General features: G+C 36.0%; 2 protein-coding genes across 9 annotated transcripts in view; both read right to left on the bottom strand.

The window, feature by feature from the left end:
• Positions 1-17,191, bottom strand: part of fam13a (family with sequence similarity 13 member A) — a 72,561-nt gene extending 55,370 nt beyond the window's left edge. For all 8 annotated transcript variants that reach the window (XM_073842043.1, XM_073842048.1, XM_073842044.1 and 5 more), the window contains exons 1-4: positions 16,986-17,191; positions 11,944-12,142; positions 8,685-8,894; positions 1,895-2,072 (exon numbers count right to left, since the gene is read on the bottom strand). In XM_073842043.1, coding sequence (XP_073698144.1) covers positions 1,895-2,072; positions 8,685-8,894; positions 11,944-12,142; positions 16,986-17,012 — 614 coding nt within the window. In that variant the 5' untranslated portion in view covers positions 17,013-17,191. The remainder of the gene's footprint in view (positions 1-1,894; positions 2,073-8,684; positions 8,895-11,943; positions 12,143-16,985) is intronic.
• Positions 17,192-20,288: 3,097 nt separating this feature from the next.
• Positions 20,289-22,524, bottom strand: part of LOC141337203 (ovochymase) — a 34,200-nt gene continuing 31,964 nt past the window's right edge. The window contains exons 16-20 of the mRNA XM_073842978.1: positions 21,665-21,848; positions 21,353-21,571; positions 21,089-21,229; positions 20,780-21,004; positions 20,289-20,690 (exon numbers count right to left, since the gene is read on the bottom strand). Coding sequence (XP_073699079.1) covers positions 20,542-20,690; positions 20,780-21,004; positions 21,089-21,229; positions 21,353-21,571; positions 21,665-21,848 — 918 coding nt within the window. The 3' untranslated portion in view covers positions 20,289-20,541. The remainder of the gene's footprint in view (positions 20,691-20,779; positions 21,005-21,088; positions 21,230-21,352; positions 21,572-21,664; positions 21,849-22,524) is intronic.

Raw genomic sequence — 22,524 nt, 5'->3', positions numbered from 1 at the left:
AACTTTGGTTCCCGATGCTGTTCTGAGTTTGGACAAGTGTTTTTGCGTTGCGGTCGGAGCTGATAAACGGTCCGCGCTGCGCAGCTCAAACGTGGCGCGCTTTGGTTTCTCTTTCGCTTTGTTTGCCGTTTAATGTTTCTCATATGAAACAGAAATAGCAGCGCTTATGAGTTGAATAACGCGGTGGTCGCGCCATTGCGACCGCTCACAAAATTTAGTTGCACCGGCAGAAAAAATGCGACCATTTGGTCGCAGTCTGGAGCCCTCCAAGTGCTTGTCAAATCTGCCGTCTATTGATGTTGCTATCTCCGGTAGATTGTTGTTGTTCTTGGCTCTCTAGCTTTTCTTTTTTGGCTGGCCCGCCGTCTAGTGGACAAACTAATTAGTGCAAAAACCGTTCAAGCCACCTGCTGCTCCCTCGGGCCGGACGAAGATGATTGGCGGGCCGCATTGGGCCCGCGGGCCGCCAATTGAATAGCCCTGCTCTACAGGGTTGGTCAAGGATCAAGTGTATCTTAGAGACATGAGTGCTGATCATTTTGCAATGAAGAACATAGAATTATGACATAGAAGTCATAATTAAAAGATAAAAATGGTCAGACAAGAATTTTTTAATTATGACATATGTTAACATTTTTGTCATAATTTTGACTTTTCATGTCACTATTAGGACTTCAGGCATAATTGTAGCTTATAATGACATTTTTCCTATGTTGAAGTAATTGGGCTTCCATATAACTTTAGGCATTTTAATATCAAAATGTCATGTCACCTATCCTGTAAAAAACATTTAATATATATACAGCATGCATAAACAAATAAACATAATATTTGTGTTCATTTTGAAGTTACAGAACACCCTGGTCAAACAAAATAATTTGTCACTGTGCAGGCACTGCGAAACTATGCTCTACAGGGTTGGTCAAGGATCATGTTAAGTGTATGAGTACCGACCATTCTCCAATACAGCCAATGAGAAGCAAGACTGATAACATGACACCCAGAACACATAACATGCAGTTTTTGGCAATGTTTGAATGAAACATAAGTCAGATGGCTTGTGGATCCATGCACAGTTTAAGGAAAAACATTTAGAGCTTTTTGCAAAGAATTTTTGCTTTAAAAATAACATTAAATCCCCCTTTCAGAATCTGCTAAATGTTCACCATTTTACCAAAATAAGAGGGATCATACAAAATGCATGTTACTGTTTATTTAATAATGCATAAAATTATGGGGGTGAAAACTTTTTGAAATTAAAGATTAGGGTAAATTTAACTTATTTTGTCTTCTGGGAAACATGTAACTATCTCCTGTAGCCTCTGAAGGGCAGTACAAAAAAATAAAAAATGCACATCTCCATTCTGTTCAAAAGTTTTCACCCCCAGCTCATAATGCATGGTTTTCCTTCTGGAGCATCAGTGAGTGTTTGAACTTTCTGTAATAGTTGCATATGTGTCCCTCAGTTGTCCTCAGTGTGAAAAGAAGGATCAACAGTCATTGTTGGAAAGGGTTCAAAAAAAAGAAAAAAAAGAAAAAAAACACAGCTATGGATCATTCAGGCTACAACACAGTATTATGAATCAAGGTGATGTAAACTTTTGAACAGGGTCATTTTTATAAATTCAACTATTATTTTCTCTTGTTGACTATATGTACTTTTATGTCAAATATCTTATTCAGATCAGAACTACATATTAAAATAACATGCATTTTGTATGATCCCTCTTATTTTGGTAAAATAATTAACAGTTTGCAGATTCTGCAAGGGGGGGGAAAGTGAAAGATTTGCGATGGGTAAATATATGGACCAGAATATGGACCAGTTGTCATAAATGATGGAAGTAAATATTTCATTGGCTTGTTCGCGTTAAATTGTGTGACGGTGACTTACTGGAAAACATTGGGCCCAAACACGGTGGCCAGGTTGGTGGCGGTCATGCGGTTATGAGCGTGTTCCTGTTCCACCTTGGACAGGAAGTGACATAAGTAATGCAGGAGACTGTAGTGGATATCTGGCAGCTGGAGTAGGAGCTCGCGCAGATCCTTACAGAAGTCATCTTCACTAGATTCTGAAAAAACAACACAGAAATACAATAAAGGATTTAATTTGTCAAATAGGAAGATATTCATATTATTAAAAAACAAAAGAAATGTGTCCAGTAAAGCCATAAACTAAATCTTCTAGACAAATTAGGTCAAAGAAACATAAACGGATATTATAAATAATTGTATTTAAAATACCCTGGACCACAAACCCAGTCTTAAGTAGAATAGGTGTATTTGTAGCAATAGTCAACAATACATTGCATGGGTCAAAATGATACATTTTTCTTTTATGCCAAAAATCATTAGAATATTAAGTAAAGATTATGTTCCATGATATTTTGTAAATACTGTAAACATATCAAGACTTAATTTTTGATTAGTAATATGCATTGCTAAGAACTTTATTTGCTCAACTTTAAAGGCGATTTTCTCAGTATTTAGATTTTTTTGCACTTTCAGATTCCATATTTTTGACTAATTGTATCTTGGCCAAATATTGTCCTACATAGACAAATCACAAGCTTATTTAAATCGATTTTATTCAGCTTTCAGGTGATGTATAAGTCTCAATTTCAAAAAATGACCCTTAGGACTGGTTTTGTGGTCCAGGGTGACATTTTGTAATATATATTTCCGATTTTAGCTAGTTGTCACAAAAGCAGATACAAAGCAGTACAGTTTAAGTGGAAAAGCTGGGAAACAAGAAGTGGTGATTAGGATTATTTATGGTGCTTTTAAGATGAACAGTAAATGTGGAAGTGAATAAAGCTGACTCAAAACTACGCCATAAAAAGTAGGGGAAGGGTGACGGCTATAATAGTGTGTGGACATGTAAAATAGTGGTTGGGCAATGGGAAGAGAACGAACCACATCAAATTGCTTAAGTGTGCCTCTTTCATAACCACTAATAGAATAAAGGAACCTCCTCATGATTAAAACATAAGCCTAATATATTAAAAGATGCTTAATAGTGTCCAAATATTAGATTTTGAGGGGTTCAAACGTGAGAAAAAAAACAGCAACCAATATAAAAATGATTACTGTTTTAATAAATTAATATTAATAACAATTGATTATTTGATTATCAAATAGAGTTCATCTTAAATTACTATGCAACCTCACTGTATCTGCAGGAACACATAACATCCCCAATACAAATATGTGTCTGTTTGAATCCTTGTTTTCTGGCATCCGAGATGCACCATCTGCGCAGGATATATAGTGTCTCGCACATGCCACAATGAGAGGGAGATTGGGACACCAACAGTGAGGGAGAAAAAATAAAAAAAACTGCAGCAAACAAGTCTGTGGAGAAAGCAGCTCATGTAATTCCTTTAGGAATTCTTCTTTGGGAAACCTTAATAAAAAACTGAGGTGTTTATTGGTGCACCGCTGATCTCTGATACTGAGACCACATTAATCAAGCGAAGTCTTCTCTCTACATGTCTCTCTGCAGAGGTCAGTGAAGGATGATACAGTTGCAAATTCAATATTTTTTTCTCATTTTAATGGACCCAATGGACGTGAGCCAGTAAAATAATGTAATTTATTAAAGCTGTATCTAATCTTTTACACTGTTCAGAAGCCAAAAAAAGCCTGCTTTGAGCTTTTCAGGCAGTGTGAAAACACAAAGGAAGATTTAAAGCACTTACTATTATATAGTCTACACTAATCTCTAGCCTACTACTGAAGGCCGCTCTCCTCAGCCATTATCCTCATATGACTCATGAGCTTAAGATAACTATAACCTTCTTCCAAATAACTTCAGTTGATCAACAGCTTAACAGGTTTGACTGCCACTTATCCACTGACCTACTTTGCCATTATGAATTAAACACATTATAATGTCAATGTATGTAAATATTTTTAATTTTTAAGTAATTTTAGATATGTGACCCTGGACCACAAAACCAGTCATAAGGTTAAATTTGACAAAACTGAGATGTATACATCACATGAAAGCTCAATAAATAAGCTTTCTATTGATATATGATTTGTAAGGATAGGACAATATTTGGCCGAGATACATCTATTTGAAAATCTGGAATCTGAGGGTGCAAAAAAATCAAAATACTGAGAAAATCACCTTTAAAGTTGTCCAAATTAAGTTCTTAACAATGCATTGCATATTACTAATCAAAAATTACATTGATATATTTATAGTAGGAATTTTACAAAAAATCTTCATGGAACATGATCTTTACTTAATTTCCTAATGATTTTTGGCATAAAAGAAAAATCAATCATTTTGACCCATACAATGTATTTTTGGCTATTGCTACAAACATACCCCAGCGACTTAAGACTGGTTTTGTGGTCCAGGGTCACATATATACTCTTTCCAACCTCAAATGCTCATCTTGTCTATCTCTGCATGAACTGTGTGTAATCCTTTTCAAAACAGTTAGGGAATGTTCAAAAACTCCCATCTCATTTTCTCCTCCAACTAAAAAAAAAAATCGCCCAACATCGCTGCAGAAGCACCAATCCAATGTTTACAAAGTGAACATGCAAAGATTATCAAATTGTATTTTTTTTTTTTCTTTTTTTAGAAAATAATCAATGTTAAGATATCTGTTTCTTTACCCTTCTTCCTCAGCTGGGATCATTTAGAGCCCTTTGAAGCTGCATATAAATTGCATTTTGGAAGTTCAAACTCATGGGCACCATAGAAGTCCATTATATGGAGAGAAATCCAAAAATGTTAGTGTCAAAAAACATAATTTCTTTACAACTGAAGAAAGAAAAACATGAGCATCTTGGATGACAAGGGGGTGAGTAAATAATCTGTACATTTTTGTTCTGGAAGTGAACTTCTCATTTAAGTAAGTTATTTCTGCGGCAACGTCTCCAAGATGCTTTCAAAAATTTACCTGCAAAGCTAAAATGAGGATGCTGTCAAAATGTCATAAATAGATTTTCTTTATCAATTAACTTCTATAAACAAAATTAAATTAACATTTGGTGTGACCATCTTTTGCGTTTAAAGCAGCTTTTGCCCTTGCGCATAGTTTTTCAGGTAGCTTTGCAGGTAGGTCTCTTGAAGCATACTGGAGACGTTGCCACAGTTCTTCTAAATTTAGTCTGTCTCAATTCCAGACAGACTGGATGATTAGATCAGATCTCCATGTGGAGCATTGGCTGTTGTCAGACTCCTTGTGCAAACAAAAATCTCACCGAATCATTACAATTAATGGCAAAATTAAAGGTTGTATCAGCGATTTCAAGCCTGAAACATAAAGTGTCACATTCAGCTGACCCCTCTTCACGATCCGCTCGCTGCCTGCCCCATAAATTCGCTGTAAAAAAACAAAAACGCGTCTCTCTGGTCAGCCTAGGGTCCGAGATATGCCAAAAAACAATCGGTGCTATCAACTATTCCACAGAAAAACAAAGTGTTCCAACCAATCACCGTCAGGGGTTTGGTGTTGTGGACTTTCGCTCCGCCTCCCTCACATCCCTGCACCAGTAGGAAAGTCCACAACACCAACCCCCTGACGGTGATTGGTTGGAACACTGTTTGTTTTTCTGTGGAAAGGTTGGTAGCACCGATTGTTTTTGCAAATCTCGGACCCTAGGCTGACCAGAGAGACGTGTTTTTTTTACAGTCGATTTATGGGGCAGGCAGCGAGCGGATCATGAAGAAAGGTCAGCTGAATTTGACACTTTATGTTTTAGGCTTGAAATCGCTGATACAACCGTTAATGTTTAGCAATGTAAACTGATATTTCCTTATAAAGTTACTTTTAAAAGTAATGCATTACAATATTGAGTTACTCCCTAAAAAAGTAACTAATTACGTTACTTAGTTACTTTTTATGGAAAGTAATGCTTTACTTTACTTTTGCGTTACTTTTTAAATCTGGGCAGGGCTTGCTTGTTTGTTTGTTTTTTTAAAAGTTATATATTTGGCAAATGTAAAAGCCTTTTTACACCAAAAGCCTCAGGGTTAGAGAAAAGTAAATTTACGTCTGTACAGTAGACCGTAGAAGAAAAAATGTAAACTCTTCAGCAATAAAAATAAAAGAAAACAAATGCTAGATTATCTTGAGTAATTTTTGATTATTAGTATGGATGAATTGGATCGGCAGCAAAGACATCTTTTAATAAAATGGGATTAAATACATAAAGAATATTTGTATTATTTAACAAATTTAATTATTGCAGGCGTTGAATTTAACTGTTTTTATTCATTTTGAAAAATACTGTATCTGTTTCTTTAGTAAATGAGATAAATTAATGCATGTTCACCATTATTCTAGAACTAAAGTAAGATCTTACAGTTTCTCTCAACATGGGGACAGGAGAGCTTTTAATCAATAAATGGGGGGGAGTAACTAGCGTTACTCATTTTAAAAAAGTAGCTAACTCAGATATATTCTTGATAATTAAAAAGTAATGTGTTACAATATTGAGTTACTCCCAAGGGGCAACCTCCCGCTCTCTCTATTGAAACCAACACGGAAGTGTCTTAAAATGCAATTCATCGACTGGCCGCTTGAGGCTGGCTGCAAAAGAGAGTCAGTCCCATTGACTCCCCATGTTAAAATGCCCAACTTTACAGCAGAAAAAAGTATGTTTACAGCCTGGTTCAAAAAATGGTTTTGGTCTATATAGCTAGTTTTGCCCTTCATGTCAACTGTGAGGGGGGTGAATTTTTTTATAACTCATCCGTTTAAGTTATATTAAGCCTTAAAGTTCAGCATAATTAAGGGTGTGTCCACTTGAGTGACAGGGGGATTGCCGCTGCTGTCACCACTGTCGCGCTAGGCGGGCGTGGTTTCAGCAACCAGCTCCACCCACGTCCCGCCTTTTTGCCCATTTTTGATTGTCCGGGAGTGACGCGCGGTGACGCGTTTCCAAGATGGCGACGGCCGAATCCCGCCCACAACAGGCTTCAAAATAGCGCTTCAGAATCCTACGGGTGACGTCACGGATACTACGTCCATATTTTTTACAGTCTATGGTTACTCCCTAAAAAAGTAACTAATTACGTTACTTAGTTACTTTTTATGGAAAGTAATGCTTTACTTTTGCGTTACTTTTTAAATCTGGGCAGGGCCTGCTTGTTTGTTTTTTGTTTTTTTTTTAAGTTATATATTTGGCAAATGTAAAAGTCTTTTTACACCAAAAGCCTCAGGGGTTAGAGAAAAGTAAATTCACGTCTGTACAGTAGACCGTAGAAGAAAAAATGTAAACTCTTCAGCAATAAAAATAAAAGAAAACAAATGCAAGATTATCTTGAGTAATTTTTGATTATTAGTATTGATGAATTGGATCGGCAGCAAAGACATCTTTTAATAAAATGGGATTAAATACATAAAGAATATTTGTATTATTTAACAAATGTAATTATTGCAGGCGTTGAATTTAACTGTTTTTATTCATTTTGAAAAATACTGTATCTGTTTCTTTAGTAAATGAGATAAATTAATTCCAGACAGACTGGATGATTAGATCAGATCTCCATGTGGAGCACTGGCTGTTGTCAGACTCCTTGTGCAAACAAAAAAAAGTAATGCATTACAATATTGAGTTACTCCCTAAAAAACTAATTACGTTACTTAGTTACTTTTTATGGAAAGTAATGCTTTACTTTACTTTTGCGTTACTTTTTAAATCTGGCCAGGGCTTGCTTGTTTGTTTGTTTTTTTTAAAGTTATATATTTGGCAAATGTAAAAGCCTTTTTACACCAAAAGCCTCAGGGGTTAGAGAAAAGTAAATTCACATCTGTACAGTAGACCGTAGAAGAAAAAATGTAAACTCTTCAGCAATAAAAATAAAAAACAAATTCTAGATTATCTTGAGTAATTTTTGATTATTAGTATGGATGAATTGGATCGGCAGCAAAGACATCTTTTAATAAAATGGGATTAAATACATAAAGAATATTTGTATTATTTAACAAATTTAATTATTGCAGGCGTTGAATTTAACTGTTTTTATGCATTTTGAAAAATACTGTATCTGTTTCTTTAGTAAATGAGATAAATTAAGGCATGTTCACCATTATTCTAGAACTAAAGATCTTACAATTTCTCTCAACATGGGGACAGGAGAGCTTTTAATCAATAAATGGGGGGGGGGGGGGGGGGGGGAGTAACTGGCGTTACTTATTTAAAAAAGTAACTCAGAAATATTCTTGATAATTAAAAATGAATGCGTTACTTTAGTAGTTACTTGGAAAAGTAATATTACGTAACGTGCGTTACTTGTAATGCGTTACCCCAACACTGCACACTACAGCAAAAGATAGAAATAACCGTCTTAAAACCATTTTTAGCTGGTCAAAACATGGCCAATCTAATATATAAATATATTTTTTCTCATTCTCTCTTACGAGCTCCAAGTTCGTACGGCTCAGTTCACAAGCAAAACTTCTAGAAACTTATAAATGTGTCTAACAACGCTTGCCAATGTCAAAATGACTGAGGTGGCCAATCAAATCAAAGTAGGCGGGACTAACAAAAACAGCGCGAATTTTATCGCAAAGCGTCAGGCGTTGAAAGAGAGTGAGGTAAATTGGAAGTAGCGAAACATTTAATATTAAACAACTTTGTTAACTCGGTTACTAGCCCAGTTATTTAAGCTCTACACCACACCACCCATGAATGAAGACTAAATGCTGACTCACCCTGATACAGCTGAATGAGAGGATTGTGGATGGAGGGATGGATGAGACCTTCAGGTAGATCCCTCAAGAACTGCTTTAGTAAACTGGCCACAGCAAATGCGTCTACATCCTGATGTAGATCCACCTCTTCTCCAGCATCAAACCTCTGCCGCAGGTTATCCACAGTCCGAGCGCTGCCGTTTACTCTGAACAGACCCTCCAGACGAAGACCTGACAGATTGTGACACCATGAGAGAGACATAAAGCTCTGTAAGTCATTTTGAAGTTAAAACTAAGAACATTTTAAGATTTCAACAGGTGGTAAACAAACTTAAGCCACTCTTGGCTCGAATGCAGAACTGATCTTGAAAAATATGGAAAGATATTTGATCAACACCATAAAATCTACTGAAAAATGCTGCCTTGTTTTCTCAAAGGCCCAGTGCATTGATTATCTTCTCTGAAGGGTCACTGCACCATCCAGTGGAAAACAAGCACAACTGCAGCTTCTGCACTTAAGATTTATCTAAACACAACCAGTTTGACTTTACTTGTACAGTATGACAAAAATATAATAATAAAAAATATGTACATTTTAGTAATGAAACTTTGATAAAATCCAAACTCAATTAGATAATAGGGAGATTGAAGTATTTCTATTCCTTGGTCTGGATTCTTTAATAAATAGAAAGATCCAAAGATCAGCATCAGCAAAGCTTTTGAAACATTATACACTATTATACACACGTTTTACTTTTTTTTTTTTTTTTATCAGGGATGCTTTAAACTGATCAAATATGATGATAAAGACATTTTTTTAATGTTACAAAAGAGTTCCATTTTAGATAAATGTGACCCTGGACCACAAAACCTTAAGGTTAAATTTGACAAAACTGAGATTTATACATCATATGAAAGCTCAATAAATAAGCTTTCTATTTATGTATGATTTGTTATGATAGGACGATATTTGGCCGAGATACATCTATTTGAAATCAGAAATCTGAGGATGCAAAAAAAAATCTAAAAGACTGAGAAAATCACCTTTAAAGTTGTCCAAATTAGGTTCTTAACAATGCATATTACAAATCAAAAATTACATTTTGATATGTTTACAGTAGGAATTTTACAAAAAAATCTTCATGGAACATGATCTTTACTTAATTTCTTAATGATTTTTGGCATAAAAGAAAAATCCAAAATTTTGACCCATGCAATGTATTTTTGGCTATTGCTACAAATATACCCCAGCGACTTAAGACTGGTTTTGTGGTCCAGGGTCACAAATGTTGTTCTTCTGAACTTTCTATTCATCAAAGAAACCTGAAAAAAATTATACTACGATGTTTTCAACATAAATGTTTTTGAACAGAATATCAGCATATTATATTATCATGTGACACTAAAGACTGGAGTAATGATGCTTAAAAATTTAGCTTTGAAATCACAGAAATAAATTACTTTTTCAAATATATTCAAATAGAAAAGTGTTAGTTTAAATAGTAAAAATATTCCAAAATTGTGCTGTTTTTCTGTACTTTAGATCAAATAAATGTGGGTTTGGTAAGCAGACAAGAATTAAAAAAAAAAAAACATTAAAAATTTTACTGTTCAAAAACTGTTGACTTGTAGTGTACTTTTTTCAATTAAATGTTAAATTGAAACACACTATTGTTTCAAAGTGTGTACAGTATTTAATGCAGTTACATCAGAAGTAAATGTAATTGAATTAATCCTTTACTTTTACAAGGGAAACGTTATTAAATTACAGTTATTAATTACTCAGTACTGCATTACACCCAACACTTGTTTTGTAATGATGTTTGTGTCCTTTGTCAATCGCAGCCCTTTACTAACAGGTGAGTTTGATTTCTAGAGGACACTGAGGTGGACTTGTGAAGAAACCGTTCTCTGTCGTCATAAAAAAGATACTTTTGCACAGCAATGCTGTTGTTTTAAATGTCCTTTCTTTTTTAAATTTGGGTTCGCCTTGATCCAGTACCCAATTATCTAATTGTTATAGTCAGCTTGGACCTTGTTGGCTAAAGGCCTGGAGCCGTTCACCAGAGCAACAAAATCTGTGACTTTATGTTCTTGGACAACATGTACTGTTGGCAGGTAGAAAAAACTTAGGTGCCAGTTCACATTCACTTCAGCCAACATGGTCAAAGTGCACTTACTGTGCCCGCAGTTTTCTTAAAATAGAACGCAAAATTGATTTTAAAAAGTTTGCAGCTTCAAAGGGCTCCAAACAATCAAAGCAGAGGAAAAAGGGGTCTTATCTAGCAAAATGATGGGTTATTTTCTAAAAAAAAAAAAAAAAAATTACAATTTATATATGTTTTAACCTCAAATGCTTGTCTTGTCTAGCTCAGCAAGACGAGCATTTGAGATTAAAAAGTATATAAGTTGTAAATGTTTTTAGAAAATAACCAATTGTCTCGCTAGATAAGACCCTTTTTTCTCTCATTTAGAGCCCTTTGAAGCTGCATTTTAAACTGCATTTTGGAAGTTCAAACTCGGGGGCACCATAGAAGTCCATTATATGGAGAGAAATCCTGAAATGTTTTCCTAAAAAAAAACACCATTTCTTTACGACTGAAGAAAAAACACGATCTTGGTTGACAAGGGGGTGAGTAAGTACATTATCTGTAAATTCTTGTTCTGAAAGTGAACTACTCCTTTAATGTCTAAGAAAATGCATGTATAAGAATTTAAATAAACTGGATAAACTAAAACATTTTACTTTTTTTTTTTTATTTATTATGCATGCATTTTGTATGATTTCATATCAATTGAGCTAGCATGACTACAAAAAAGATTTGTACCTTTAAAAATGCATGTCACACCACAGGATTATTTAAAAAGTTATAGATTAAATTATAGATTCCTAAATGTAGTTTAAATTCTAAATGTAAAAGTTTAAATTTAAATTATCCTTTGATGATTGATGATTAAAAAATATGTCTAAAGTAGGTAAACAAGAAAAATAATTATATATTATAATATATATCAAGTTCAAGAGGGCAAAACAATGCATTCTGCTATTTGTTACTATAGCATTTACCACATGTCTGAAAACAATCATAACTTTCCAAGTAACTCAGGCCTGTATCAGTCACCTGATGATCTCTGCTTTGTGAAAACGCAGTAGGCCAGGATATGACATGCTATTAGTTGCTTAAAGCGTTATAATAGCTCACCAAAGTAACTTTTAATTCTTTATCATTTTCCCCAGATCAGATTTCTTCACACCAGCCGTGATCAGGTCAACACTCACCATGCTTTTCCAGATACTCCACCATACTCCGGACCACCACTGGAACCCCGTCCTTGACAAGTCCCAGATCTCTCAACTCCAGCAGGGACACGCCGAAGATCTTCTTCCCCCCTGTGGCGGTGGCCAGAGAGGGTTTAATCATGGGCAGCTGCACCATCCTCTTCATGTCCTCTTTGATCTGGACTGCTGCCTTGTTGTGCTTGGAAAAGCAGAAGAGAAAGGAGCAGTCAACCACATCCACCGTTCTGACCGTCTGCATTGTGAAGACCCCTAGTCCATGTATCACCCTTTATATTATGAGAATTTTCCCTTCTGGTGTAGGTGGATCTGTCAGTGGCAGGAAGCAGAAGGGAGGGAGACTAACTGTGTGTGTGTCTACGTCAGGAGAGGTTGCCATGCACCTGTAACCAGGTGAGAAGAAACACAGACTCAAGCTGACAGGCTATCAAACTCAGCTGTGACTAGAGAACAGGGTTTTTTATAGATTAGATGAGGAAAGCTGTGAATTCAGGAAGTTATATTGTTATGGTGAACAAATATTTACAATAGGTAAATATTTTAACTACTATAAACTGTAAATGGGTTTATTAGGTATTACATCACAGTATAAGCCAGCTTTATTTTCTACCATTAATGTTATTATAGTTTTGGTTTTTAATTCATTCATTTTAATTAAGTGGTATTTATTAGGTTACATTTTTATGACTATATAGATTTGATTAATTTTCTCTGTGTGTGTGTGTGTGTGTGTGTGTGTGTGTGTGTGTGTGTGTGTGTGTGTGTGTGTGTGTGTGTGTGTGTGTGTGTGTGTGTGTGTGTGTTTATTTAGCCTGGGATCACTCCCATAAAGTATAAGACAAGGGCAAAGAACATGTTTGTTTTTTATTTTTAATCAAATATCAGTTTGTATTTATTTATAATTTTAAATGTATTACTTTATTCATTTCAATTATTGATAATTAAAAAAAAACATTTAATAATTTTAAAAACATACAGTTGAAGTCAAAAGTTTACATGCAGCTTGCAAAATCTGCAAAATGTTAATTATTGGACCAAAATATGAGGGATCATGCAAAATGCATGTTATTTTTTATTTAGTACTGACCTGAATAAGACCTATAGATATATGTGACCCTGGACCACAAAACCAGTCATAAGGTTAAATTTTACAAAACTGAGATATATACATCATATGAAAGCAAGACAATATTTGGCCGAGATACATCTATTTGAAAATCTGGAATCTAAGGGTGCAAAAAATCAAAATACTGAGAAAATCACCTTTAAAGTTGTCCAAATTAAGTTCTTAGCAATGCATATTACTAATCAAAAATTACATTTTGATAGGTTTACAGTAGGAATTTTACAAAAAATCTTCATGGAACATGATCTTTACTTAATTTCCTAATGATTTTTGACATAAAAGAAAAATCAATAATTTTGACCCATACTATGTATTTTTGGCTATTGCTACAAAATACCCCAGCGACTTAAGACTGGTTTTGTGGTCCAGGGTCACATATACATATACAAAAAGTCATTTACGTAGTCCACAAGAGAAAATAATAGTTCAGTTTATAAAAATTACCCCATTCAATAGTTTACATACACTTGATTCTTAATACTGTTTTGTTACCTGAATGATCCACAGCTGTTTTTTTTTTTTTTTTGTGATAGTTCTTTAGTCCCTTGTTTGTCCTAAACTGCTTACTGTTCTTCAGATAAATCTTTCAGGTATCAAAAATTCAAAATTCAAAAATTGTATGTATTTGAACCATCCATCAATGACTTGTGATTTTGAGATCCATTTTCCATTTTTTTTTCACACTGAGGACAATTGAGGGACTCATTTGCAACTATTACAGGTTCAAATGCGTACTGATACTTCAGAAGGAAACAGTGCATTAATAGCTGAGGGGGGCATTTTGAAGATCAAGGTAAATTTGACTTTTGTCTTTGGGGAGACATGTAAGTATCTTCTGTAGCTTCTGAAAGGGAGTACTAAATGAAAAAAATATGATATTTAGGGAAAATTAGAAAAATGTACACATCTTCATTCTGTTCAAAAGTATACACCCCCAGCTCTTAATGCCTATTTTTTTTTCTTCTGAAGCATCAATGAGCATTTAAACCTTTTGTAATAGTTGCATATGAGTCCCTCAGTTGTCCTCAGTGTGGAAAGATGGATCTTAAATCACACAGTTATTGTTGGAAAGGGTTTAAATACACAAAAATGCTGAAAACCAAAGAATTATGAAGAATAATGATTAACATTTTACAGATTTTGCAAGGGGTATGTAAACTTTTGACCTCAGCTGTTTATTGATAAGTAATATGGTGGTCAATCAAAGTTTTAATTAAGCAGAGAGTATGTTTGCCATTGTAAATTATTAAAGGGTTAAACCCTCTTAAACAAGCCTAAGAAAACAGCTCTAGATCAGCTTAAATTAGCTAAGACCGGCAAACCATTTTAGGCTGGTTCATCAGGTCTGCATGTAAATATAATATCTTTATGCATCAATTTTTAAAATGCAGTAATGAAGAATTCAGTTGCACTGTGGAAGAGTTTATGCGGACACTAATTTAACAAACATAATTTTTTTCATTGAAGATCTTAAAGTAAAAATGATTATTTGTGTTGTCACAAACTCAGAGATTCAATGCATTCTTCCAAATGAAGCAAAGAATGGCTTGTATTCAGAGACTGTTTGCAGTCCTTTAATAAATGAGAATGTTGCTCGTTCTGTTCTTCACAATCTATTATGTGAGCATCTTCTAATTGGGAGTTCAGTACAAAATGTCCTCTTGTTCTCCACGTGTATGACCCAGGCCAAACTGTAAACACGTGTTTATCTTATAGCCTACCCAAATGCATAATCAGCTCAAATACCAATAGTAGGAATGCCATACAGTATAAGTGCATTTATCGTTAGAAAGCAGGCAAGACGGCATAATTTGAGATTAATCAGTGTCACTTCATGGGTTTCAGCACTAACTTTATCCTAAATTAAGGCCTAATTTGCTTCATAATCAGTAAGATAGTCTGTAAAAATGTTTGTTTTTGACAGAAGTGCTTACCAAGGCTGTTTTTATCTGATAAAACAAAGTAAAAACTGTAAATTTGAAATAACTGCGTTCTATTTGAATATGTTCTAAAATGTAATTTACTACCGTGATCAAACCTGAATTTTCAGCATCATTACTCCAGTCTTCATTGTCACACGATCCTTCATGAATCATTCTAATATGCTGATTTTCTGCTCAAGAAACATTTCTGATTATCAATGTTGAAAACAGTGCTGCGTTCTTATACAATGAAGAACTCTTTACTAAATGCATCCTTGCTGAATAAAGGTATTTATTTCTTTTAAATAATAATAGTAGCTTATGCTTGCTAAAGTCTAGCATTTCATTCCTCAAGTTGACATTAAGAACATAAGCCAGTCTGAGCTACTCCAACAGGAACAGATGTCCATGAAATCACCCCAACCCCACACACGGGTCCTCACAACACTTCATATGTGAAGAGCCCACACGTTAGCATACAGCTATGCTATTCACAGTCAATGAGAAAGTAGTTGAAAACTTTTTGCTGCGAGTTGCCATTACTAGTCGAGACAAAGTGCTAATTACTTAATGACGCCCCCTGCTTTGACTCTTTTGGGAAGTCAATGGATCTTTAAACCCTCCCCCATAGACTGCAAAATCAGATCACACAAGATCCTTTATTATTTCTAGCTGAAGTCAGTTTTAAAAAATCTGGAATCTTTCTTGAGCAGCAAACCAGCATATAAGAATGATTTCTGAAGCATTGTGACACTGAAGGGCATCACAGGAATAAAATATATTCAAATATAAAAGATATTTTAAATTCCAATAATAATCCACAACATTGCTATTTTACTGTATTTTTGATCAAATAAATGCAGCCTTAATGAAAATGAGAAACTAAAATAGTTCTATTTCAAATCAGTGCTGTTATTTTCAGCTTTCTGTTCATCAAAGAATCTTAAAAAAAATTATCAGGTTTTAAAATTTTGAAACGTTTCTTGAGCAGCAAACCAGCATATTAGAATGATTTCTGAAGGATTGTGTGACACTGAAGAGCATCACAGGAATAAAATATACTTTAAAATATATTTAACTATAAAAGTTCACAACATTGCTATTTTACTGTATTTTTGATCAAATAAATACAGCCTTGATGGAGATAACAGTCTTTGAAACATTAAAAACAATCATAACAACCCCAAACTTTAGAATTCTGTTGCAGAAGCTGGGATACTGAACGCAGTTCTTTGTTCTGTTAAAAGTACAGGGTTCAATTTCACAAACTCCATCTCTGTTGGGTGAGAAGCGAGTCTCGGCATGTTCATTCATCTCTAACGCATGCGTGCACAAATGCTGTGTGTGGTCCTGACAGCAACTGGTTGTAGCAGCGCATGCTTGCAACAGCTGCTGAACCTCTCTGCTATTATAAGTTAGAAACAAGCACAGTTTACAACACTAACACTGAAAAATGTGCACAAATTTGTACAACAGCTTGTCACTGGGGGTTGTTCTGATTAGGGGCAACTTTGTACCTTATCTACCCCTAAAAGGTGCAAATTAGTACCCTGGAGTGGTATGTTACACTTGAGATACGTCTATGCACCTTTTAGGGGTACATAAGGAGCAAAGTTGTCCATTTGAAAAAGCTGTCCAAGTAAAAAGCTTTTTTAAGCCCTAAGGATACAAATTTTGCGTACTCCACCCAACCAATGTTAATTTATTTATAAAGTTTCATTAAGTGAATCTGACACGAGAGTGTCAGTTCCAGGTGGCCTAACACAGGAGACATTGTAAACAGAAGGGAAGAAATGACCTCAGTCGAGCGGGTTTTACCCAGTTATAACTCCAGGATCACAGCCAGCTCTCGTGCACACTGGTGCATGCAGAAACTTCACAGTAATGTGTAAACTCAAACACACACACTTTCATACTGGCTGACTGAGTTCCCCTGCCTTATAAGGAGTTAGCCGGCATGTTTTTTTTGTACTTACACAGATGGTTATTGCTCCAGCCCCCATCTCCCTCTTCTTCCAGGAAGAGTCTGTAGAGTGATGAATTCCCTAAATTCCTTCTCCTTTCTTACAGAGGCCTCCTTAACATCCCATAACAAACTCGCCGGATCATAATGTGTTGTTTAATCCATCTTTGGATGGGCTAAACGTATCCGAAAACTTCAGAGGCTAAGCAGAGGAGTCAGCCTCCCTTTCCCAAAGCTCAGTGGAGCTTAGTGACTCCTCACCAAATGAAATCTGAGCCCTGCGCTCTAATTGGCTGGTGTTGGGAGTCACATGACCAGCTGGCCCAAAGCTTTGAGAGTCTCTCCACATGGGGCAAATGAGAGGAAGCTGCATCAATTACCAATTCACAACTTTTTAGTGTTGGTGTAAGGGGTCTTTGTTTGTCTTCTTACATTTTAAACTTAAATGATGTTGGAAATGAAACTTTAGCATGTTTTTATGTTTTGATATTTTAGAATCTTCTTTACAATTTAAGTGAGAAATCCAAGACCAACATAAACTGCATGTTTTATATTTGTATGCACAGACTTTTGTACTGAATAAAAAGTCTTTGTGCACAAGTACAAAGAGTACTAGACTTCAAAAGCTTCGCTAATGGACGTGTGGAAATTATGCACTGGCCAAGAATGTTAAACAATCCTAAACTTATATATTATGGATGTACAGTATAAGCTAATCTTATATTTGAAATCTTATACTAAAATGCAACCCTGGACCACAAAACCAGTCATACGGGTTGATTTTTTGAAATTGAGATTTATACATCATCTGAAAGCTGAAAAAATTCTGAAAGCTTTCCATTGATGTATGGTTTGTTAGGATAGGACAATATTTGGCCAAGATACAACTATTTGAAAAACTGAAATCTGAGGGTGCAAAAAAAAAAAAAAATCAAAATATTGAGAGAATTGCCTTTAAAGTTGTCCAAGTGAAGTTCTTAGCAATGCATGTATTTATGGTAGGAAATTTACATCATATCTTCATGGAACATGATCTTTACTTAATATCCTAATGATTTTTGGCATAAAAGAAAAATCGATAATTTTGTATTTTTGGCTATTGCTACAAATATACCCTTGCTACTTAAGGTTTTGTGGTCTGGTTTTCATGACTACAGATGATTTTAAAATCCTAACAAGTTCTACTTATAAAATATATAGAAGTCAACATTTTAAGTGGATCAAAAAAGTTAAAGTTGTCCTAAAACAAGAAGGGGTATTGTTTTGGTTTTAGAACTTTTTTGATCCACATCAAATGTTTACTACTGTATTTCATAAATTGATAAGAACAAAATTGAAATATATAATTGCACTTGTTGTGTTCTGTCCACTTACTGAAGCCAGATAAACAGATGAAAACAGTGGGCTTCTTATCTCAGGGGACCAAAACTCACTATGTGAACCTCTCATGATGCTTCCTTACTTGACAGTATACACACAAGCACACCACCAGAGACCGCTTAATGAACACTAAGGGGCTGAAAGAAGAGATTGTTTAGAGTGTAAAATAAGGAGTAGGCGGCACTGGAAGGAAGTAAGTGCAATGTTGGAATTTAAATGACATTTTTAGTTAAGCATTAGCACACCTGAAGGGCACAATAGCTTGATTGTTTATTGTTTTCATTCATGTGCTTGAGTGTCAAGTTGTCCAAGTACGGCTTGGGTTTTCTTTAGGGTCTAAGGGCACAGTATGGCATTCGCATCTTAATTACCTTCGCAAAAAACGCATCATTAATATCCGCTGATACTCACTAATTACTCAGTACCAACTGGAACAAATTACAACAGATGCTTTACTAAATCAATCAACCTAGATGAACAGGTCTTTGTTCCTCTGAACTCTCTCATCACCCAGCCTATTACGTAACACATCTCTGGCAGGCATGACAGACAAGGGTTGGGGTAGGCAAACTGGGCTGATCTTGGGTGTCATGGTAACTGCTTTGGCCAATCGGAGGAGGGAGATTGCTATGCTGTGCTACAGTGTTGGGAGTGGTTGATGGGGTGTTCTAGGAGGCTGCCAGATTGTTGCTATGCGGTGGCTATGGTGTTCTGAGTGGTTGTTACTCTAGGTCAGGGGTTTTCAAACCTGTCCTGGAGCCTCCCCTGCCCTGCACATTTTGCTTGTCTCTCTCATCTAATACACCTGATTCAAATCATCAGCTCATTAGTAGAGACTGCAAGACCTGAATTGGGTGTGCCTAATAAGGGAGACATACAAAATGTGCAGGGCAGGGGAGGCTCCAGGACAGGTTTGAAAACCCCTGCTCTAGGTCATTTCTATGTGGTAGATATGGTATTGCAGCAGGTTTCCACTGTGTTGCTGTGTGGTTGCTAAAGTGTTCTGAGTGGTTGATTGGATGTTCTAGAAGGTTGCCAGCATGTTGCTATGTTGTTGCTACAGCCTCTGAGTGGTTGTTATTGTATATAATTTCTATGATGTTCATATGGTGTTTTACCAGGTTTCCAGGGTGTTGCTATGCAGTTTCTACAGTGTTCTAAATGGTTGTTGTTGCAGTTTATTTATATGGTGTTCTAACAGGTTTCTAGTGTGTTGCTATGCAGTTGCTACAGTGTTCTGAGTAGTTGTTACTGTAGGTCATTGCTATGCAGTTGATATGATGTTCTAACAGGTTACAAGCGTGTTGCTATGCAGTTGCTACAGTGTTCTTCTTAGTGATTGTTACTGTAGGTAATTGTTATGCGGTTGATATGATGTTCTAACAGGTTACCAGTGTGTTGCTATTCAGTTGCTACAGTGTTCTTCTGAGTGATTGTTACTGTAGGTAATTGCTATGTGATTGATATGGTGTTCTAACAGATTTCCAGGGTGTTGCTATGCAGTTTTCACAGTGTTCTGAGTAGTTGTTACTGCAATTAATTTATATGATGTTCTAACAGGTTTCTAGGGTGTTGCTATGCAGTTGCTACAGTGTTATGAGTACTTGTTACTGTAGGTCATTGCTATGCGGTTGATATGGTGTTCTAACAGGTTTCCGGGGTGTTGCTATGCAGTTGTTATCATGTTCTGAATGGTCGATAGGGTGTTGTAGGATGTTGTCATGCAGTTGCTACAGTGTTCTGGGTGGTTGTTACTGCAGTTAATTTATATGGTGTTAATGTAGGTAATTTCTATGGTGTTCATATGGTGTTCTAACGGGTTCCTAGGGTGTTGCTATGTAGTTGTATTGTGTTCTGAGCCGCAGTTAGCTCATTGCTGTGGTATGATGTTCTAACAGACAAAAATACAGACAAAACTTTACAGGTACACAGAATATAAAATAATAAAGATTTAATTGGTGAGTTGTCAATACAATATATAACCTAGGATATGGGTTTACTTCAAAATTCAACAAATGTGACAAAATGTCAACTGCAAATCCATGTTTTGGTGCCTGAATACCAGTTGTTTCTAATGATTCCAGCAATCTATTTGCTTCTCTGTAGCTTTTGACAGTCTATAAAAAGATAGCTCTGATTTATTGTTGAATCTATTTGTACAGCCTATCAAACAAAAGCTCTTTCCCATTTTAGAAGTGTTTTTTATGGAAAACACCAAGATCGCTGGTCCACTGTCCTTGGAATCCCTTTTTCTGGTTAGCATCATTACTAAGGAAGCGGACAGTGGCCTTGTCCCCATTGACAGTTAAAGCTGGTCGGTCAGAGCCACAAAATTTTCCTAAATAAAGAAGAAATACATTATGACAACTGGAAAATGTAACTGACTATATAAACAAAGGAAGTCTATGTGATGGAGCATAATCAAACCTTGTGATGACCCAGCAGCATCGAAGATCTCCACATAATCCACACACTGCCCCAGCAAATTAACAGCCTGCAGTTCAAACTGACTGAAGGCAAAATGGATTCTAGTGGCCGAAGGGATGGAGATTGTCCAGGTGCACACCGCTTGCTTTGGGTACACATTGGGCCAGTTGGGTGATAGGAGCTCCCCCTTTTGACTGGTAAAGTACCCACCGCAACCAACAGCATCTGTAGTGGATAGACAAAAGTAGTCCAAAGTATGAAAAAGAAAAAATTTGGATTGGTTGCGATGTGGGTGCTATGGCCACTCACCCTCAATGTCAACAGGATCCACTGCTTTCCAACTGGCACTGAACCCTGTGTCCACAATTTTGTCATTGGAGGAAAAACTGACAGTCAGTGCGTCCCCAGCCGTGACTAGATCTCTCGGAGGAGATGTGCTGCAGTAGGTACCTGAGAAAAAGAGGCCGAGTACACGGCATATTATATCTCATCCACATTCCCTTAACACTACGGCGGCCCACCTGAGAGCACACTAGTATATATGGACAAGCCACATGGGATATGTCTTCGTACCTAGAGAGCCGACGCTATCGCTGAGAGTGACTTTGTCATTAAGGCACAGCGTGGTGTCCTCCAGAGAGAAGTTGCTAAAGTGAAGGTAGATGTTTTTCCCTGTGGGCACACGGATATTCCACTGGCAGAAAGCTCTGTTACTGTAACTCTCTGGATGATCCATTGATGCCAGCATGCCCTCCGTTCCAACCAGATCCTTTAGTCCACCGCAACCAGAACCTTGAGGAGAAAAAAATTTTTTTTTTTTTTTGTTTTTTTTTTAACTAATTTATAATCTTTAACTGATTCAAATTAAATGCTGAGTGGACGTACTGATGAGTTCATAGATGTCTTTGCGAATGACATTTTCAATCCAAGGCAGGTAGGCAGAGGAACGAGTGAAGACGCTGGGCTTCTTATCATAGATACAGCCGATTGGACCAAAGCTAGTGATGCCGTGCACCTCCCAGGCGCTTGAGGGGCCATCTTGGCATACCAAGGGTCCACCTGAGTCGCCCTTTTACATTAAACAAATGCTATGAGCAACAAAACATTTTTGTAGAGTATATTGCCATTGTTTGCTTCGTTTTAACTCTTTCCCCACCATTGGCGGAATTTTCCAGCTTTCCGTGTTTGCACTGTTAAACAGTAGGAGGTGCTATTTCACATCTTCTGAAAGAGTATTGAATCTCTGGACCAAAACATGGCAAAGAGGCAGAAACAAGTGATTACATATGTGACCCTGAGCTACAGAACCAGTCGTAAGTAGCATGGGTATATTTGTAGCAATAGCCAAAAATACATCATATGGGTCAAAATGATCTTTATTATTAAGTAAAGATCATGTTCCATTAAGATATTTTGTAAATTTCCTACTATAAATATTTCACAACTTAATTTTTGATTTGTAATATGCATTGCTAAGAACTTCATTTGGACAACTTTAATGGTGATTTTCTCAATATTTAGATTTTTTTTGCACCCTCAGATTCCAGAGTGTAGAATCAAGTAAGAGTGTAGAAACCAAGTAAAGTTAAAATTATGTGAATAAAGTAGCAATACGACAATAAAGTTGTAGCAGTACGAGATTAAACTCGTAATATTTGGAGAATAAAGTCAAAATTACAAAAATATAACAGCTACGTTTTCAAATTCTGTCACTTTTATGGCAAAATACAAATTATGAATGTGTT

The sequence above is a fragment of the Garra rufa genome, chromosome 6, assembly GCF_049309525.1.
Source record: "Garra rufa chromosome 6, GarRuf1.0, whole genome shotgun sequence".
NCBI classification, from domain to species: Eukaryota; Metazoa; Chordata; class Actinopteri; order Cypriniformes; family Cyprinidae; genus Garra; species Garra rufa.
The sequence above is the reverse complement of the archived record's forward strand: the minus strand, read 5'-3'. Positions and strand labels throughout refer to the sequence as shown.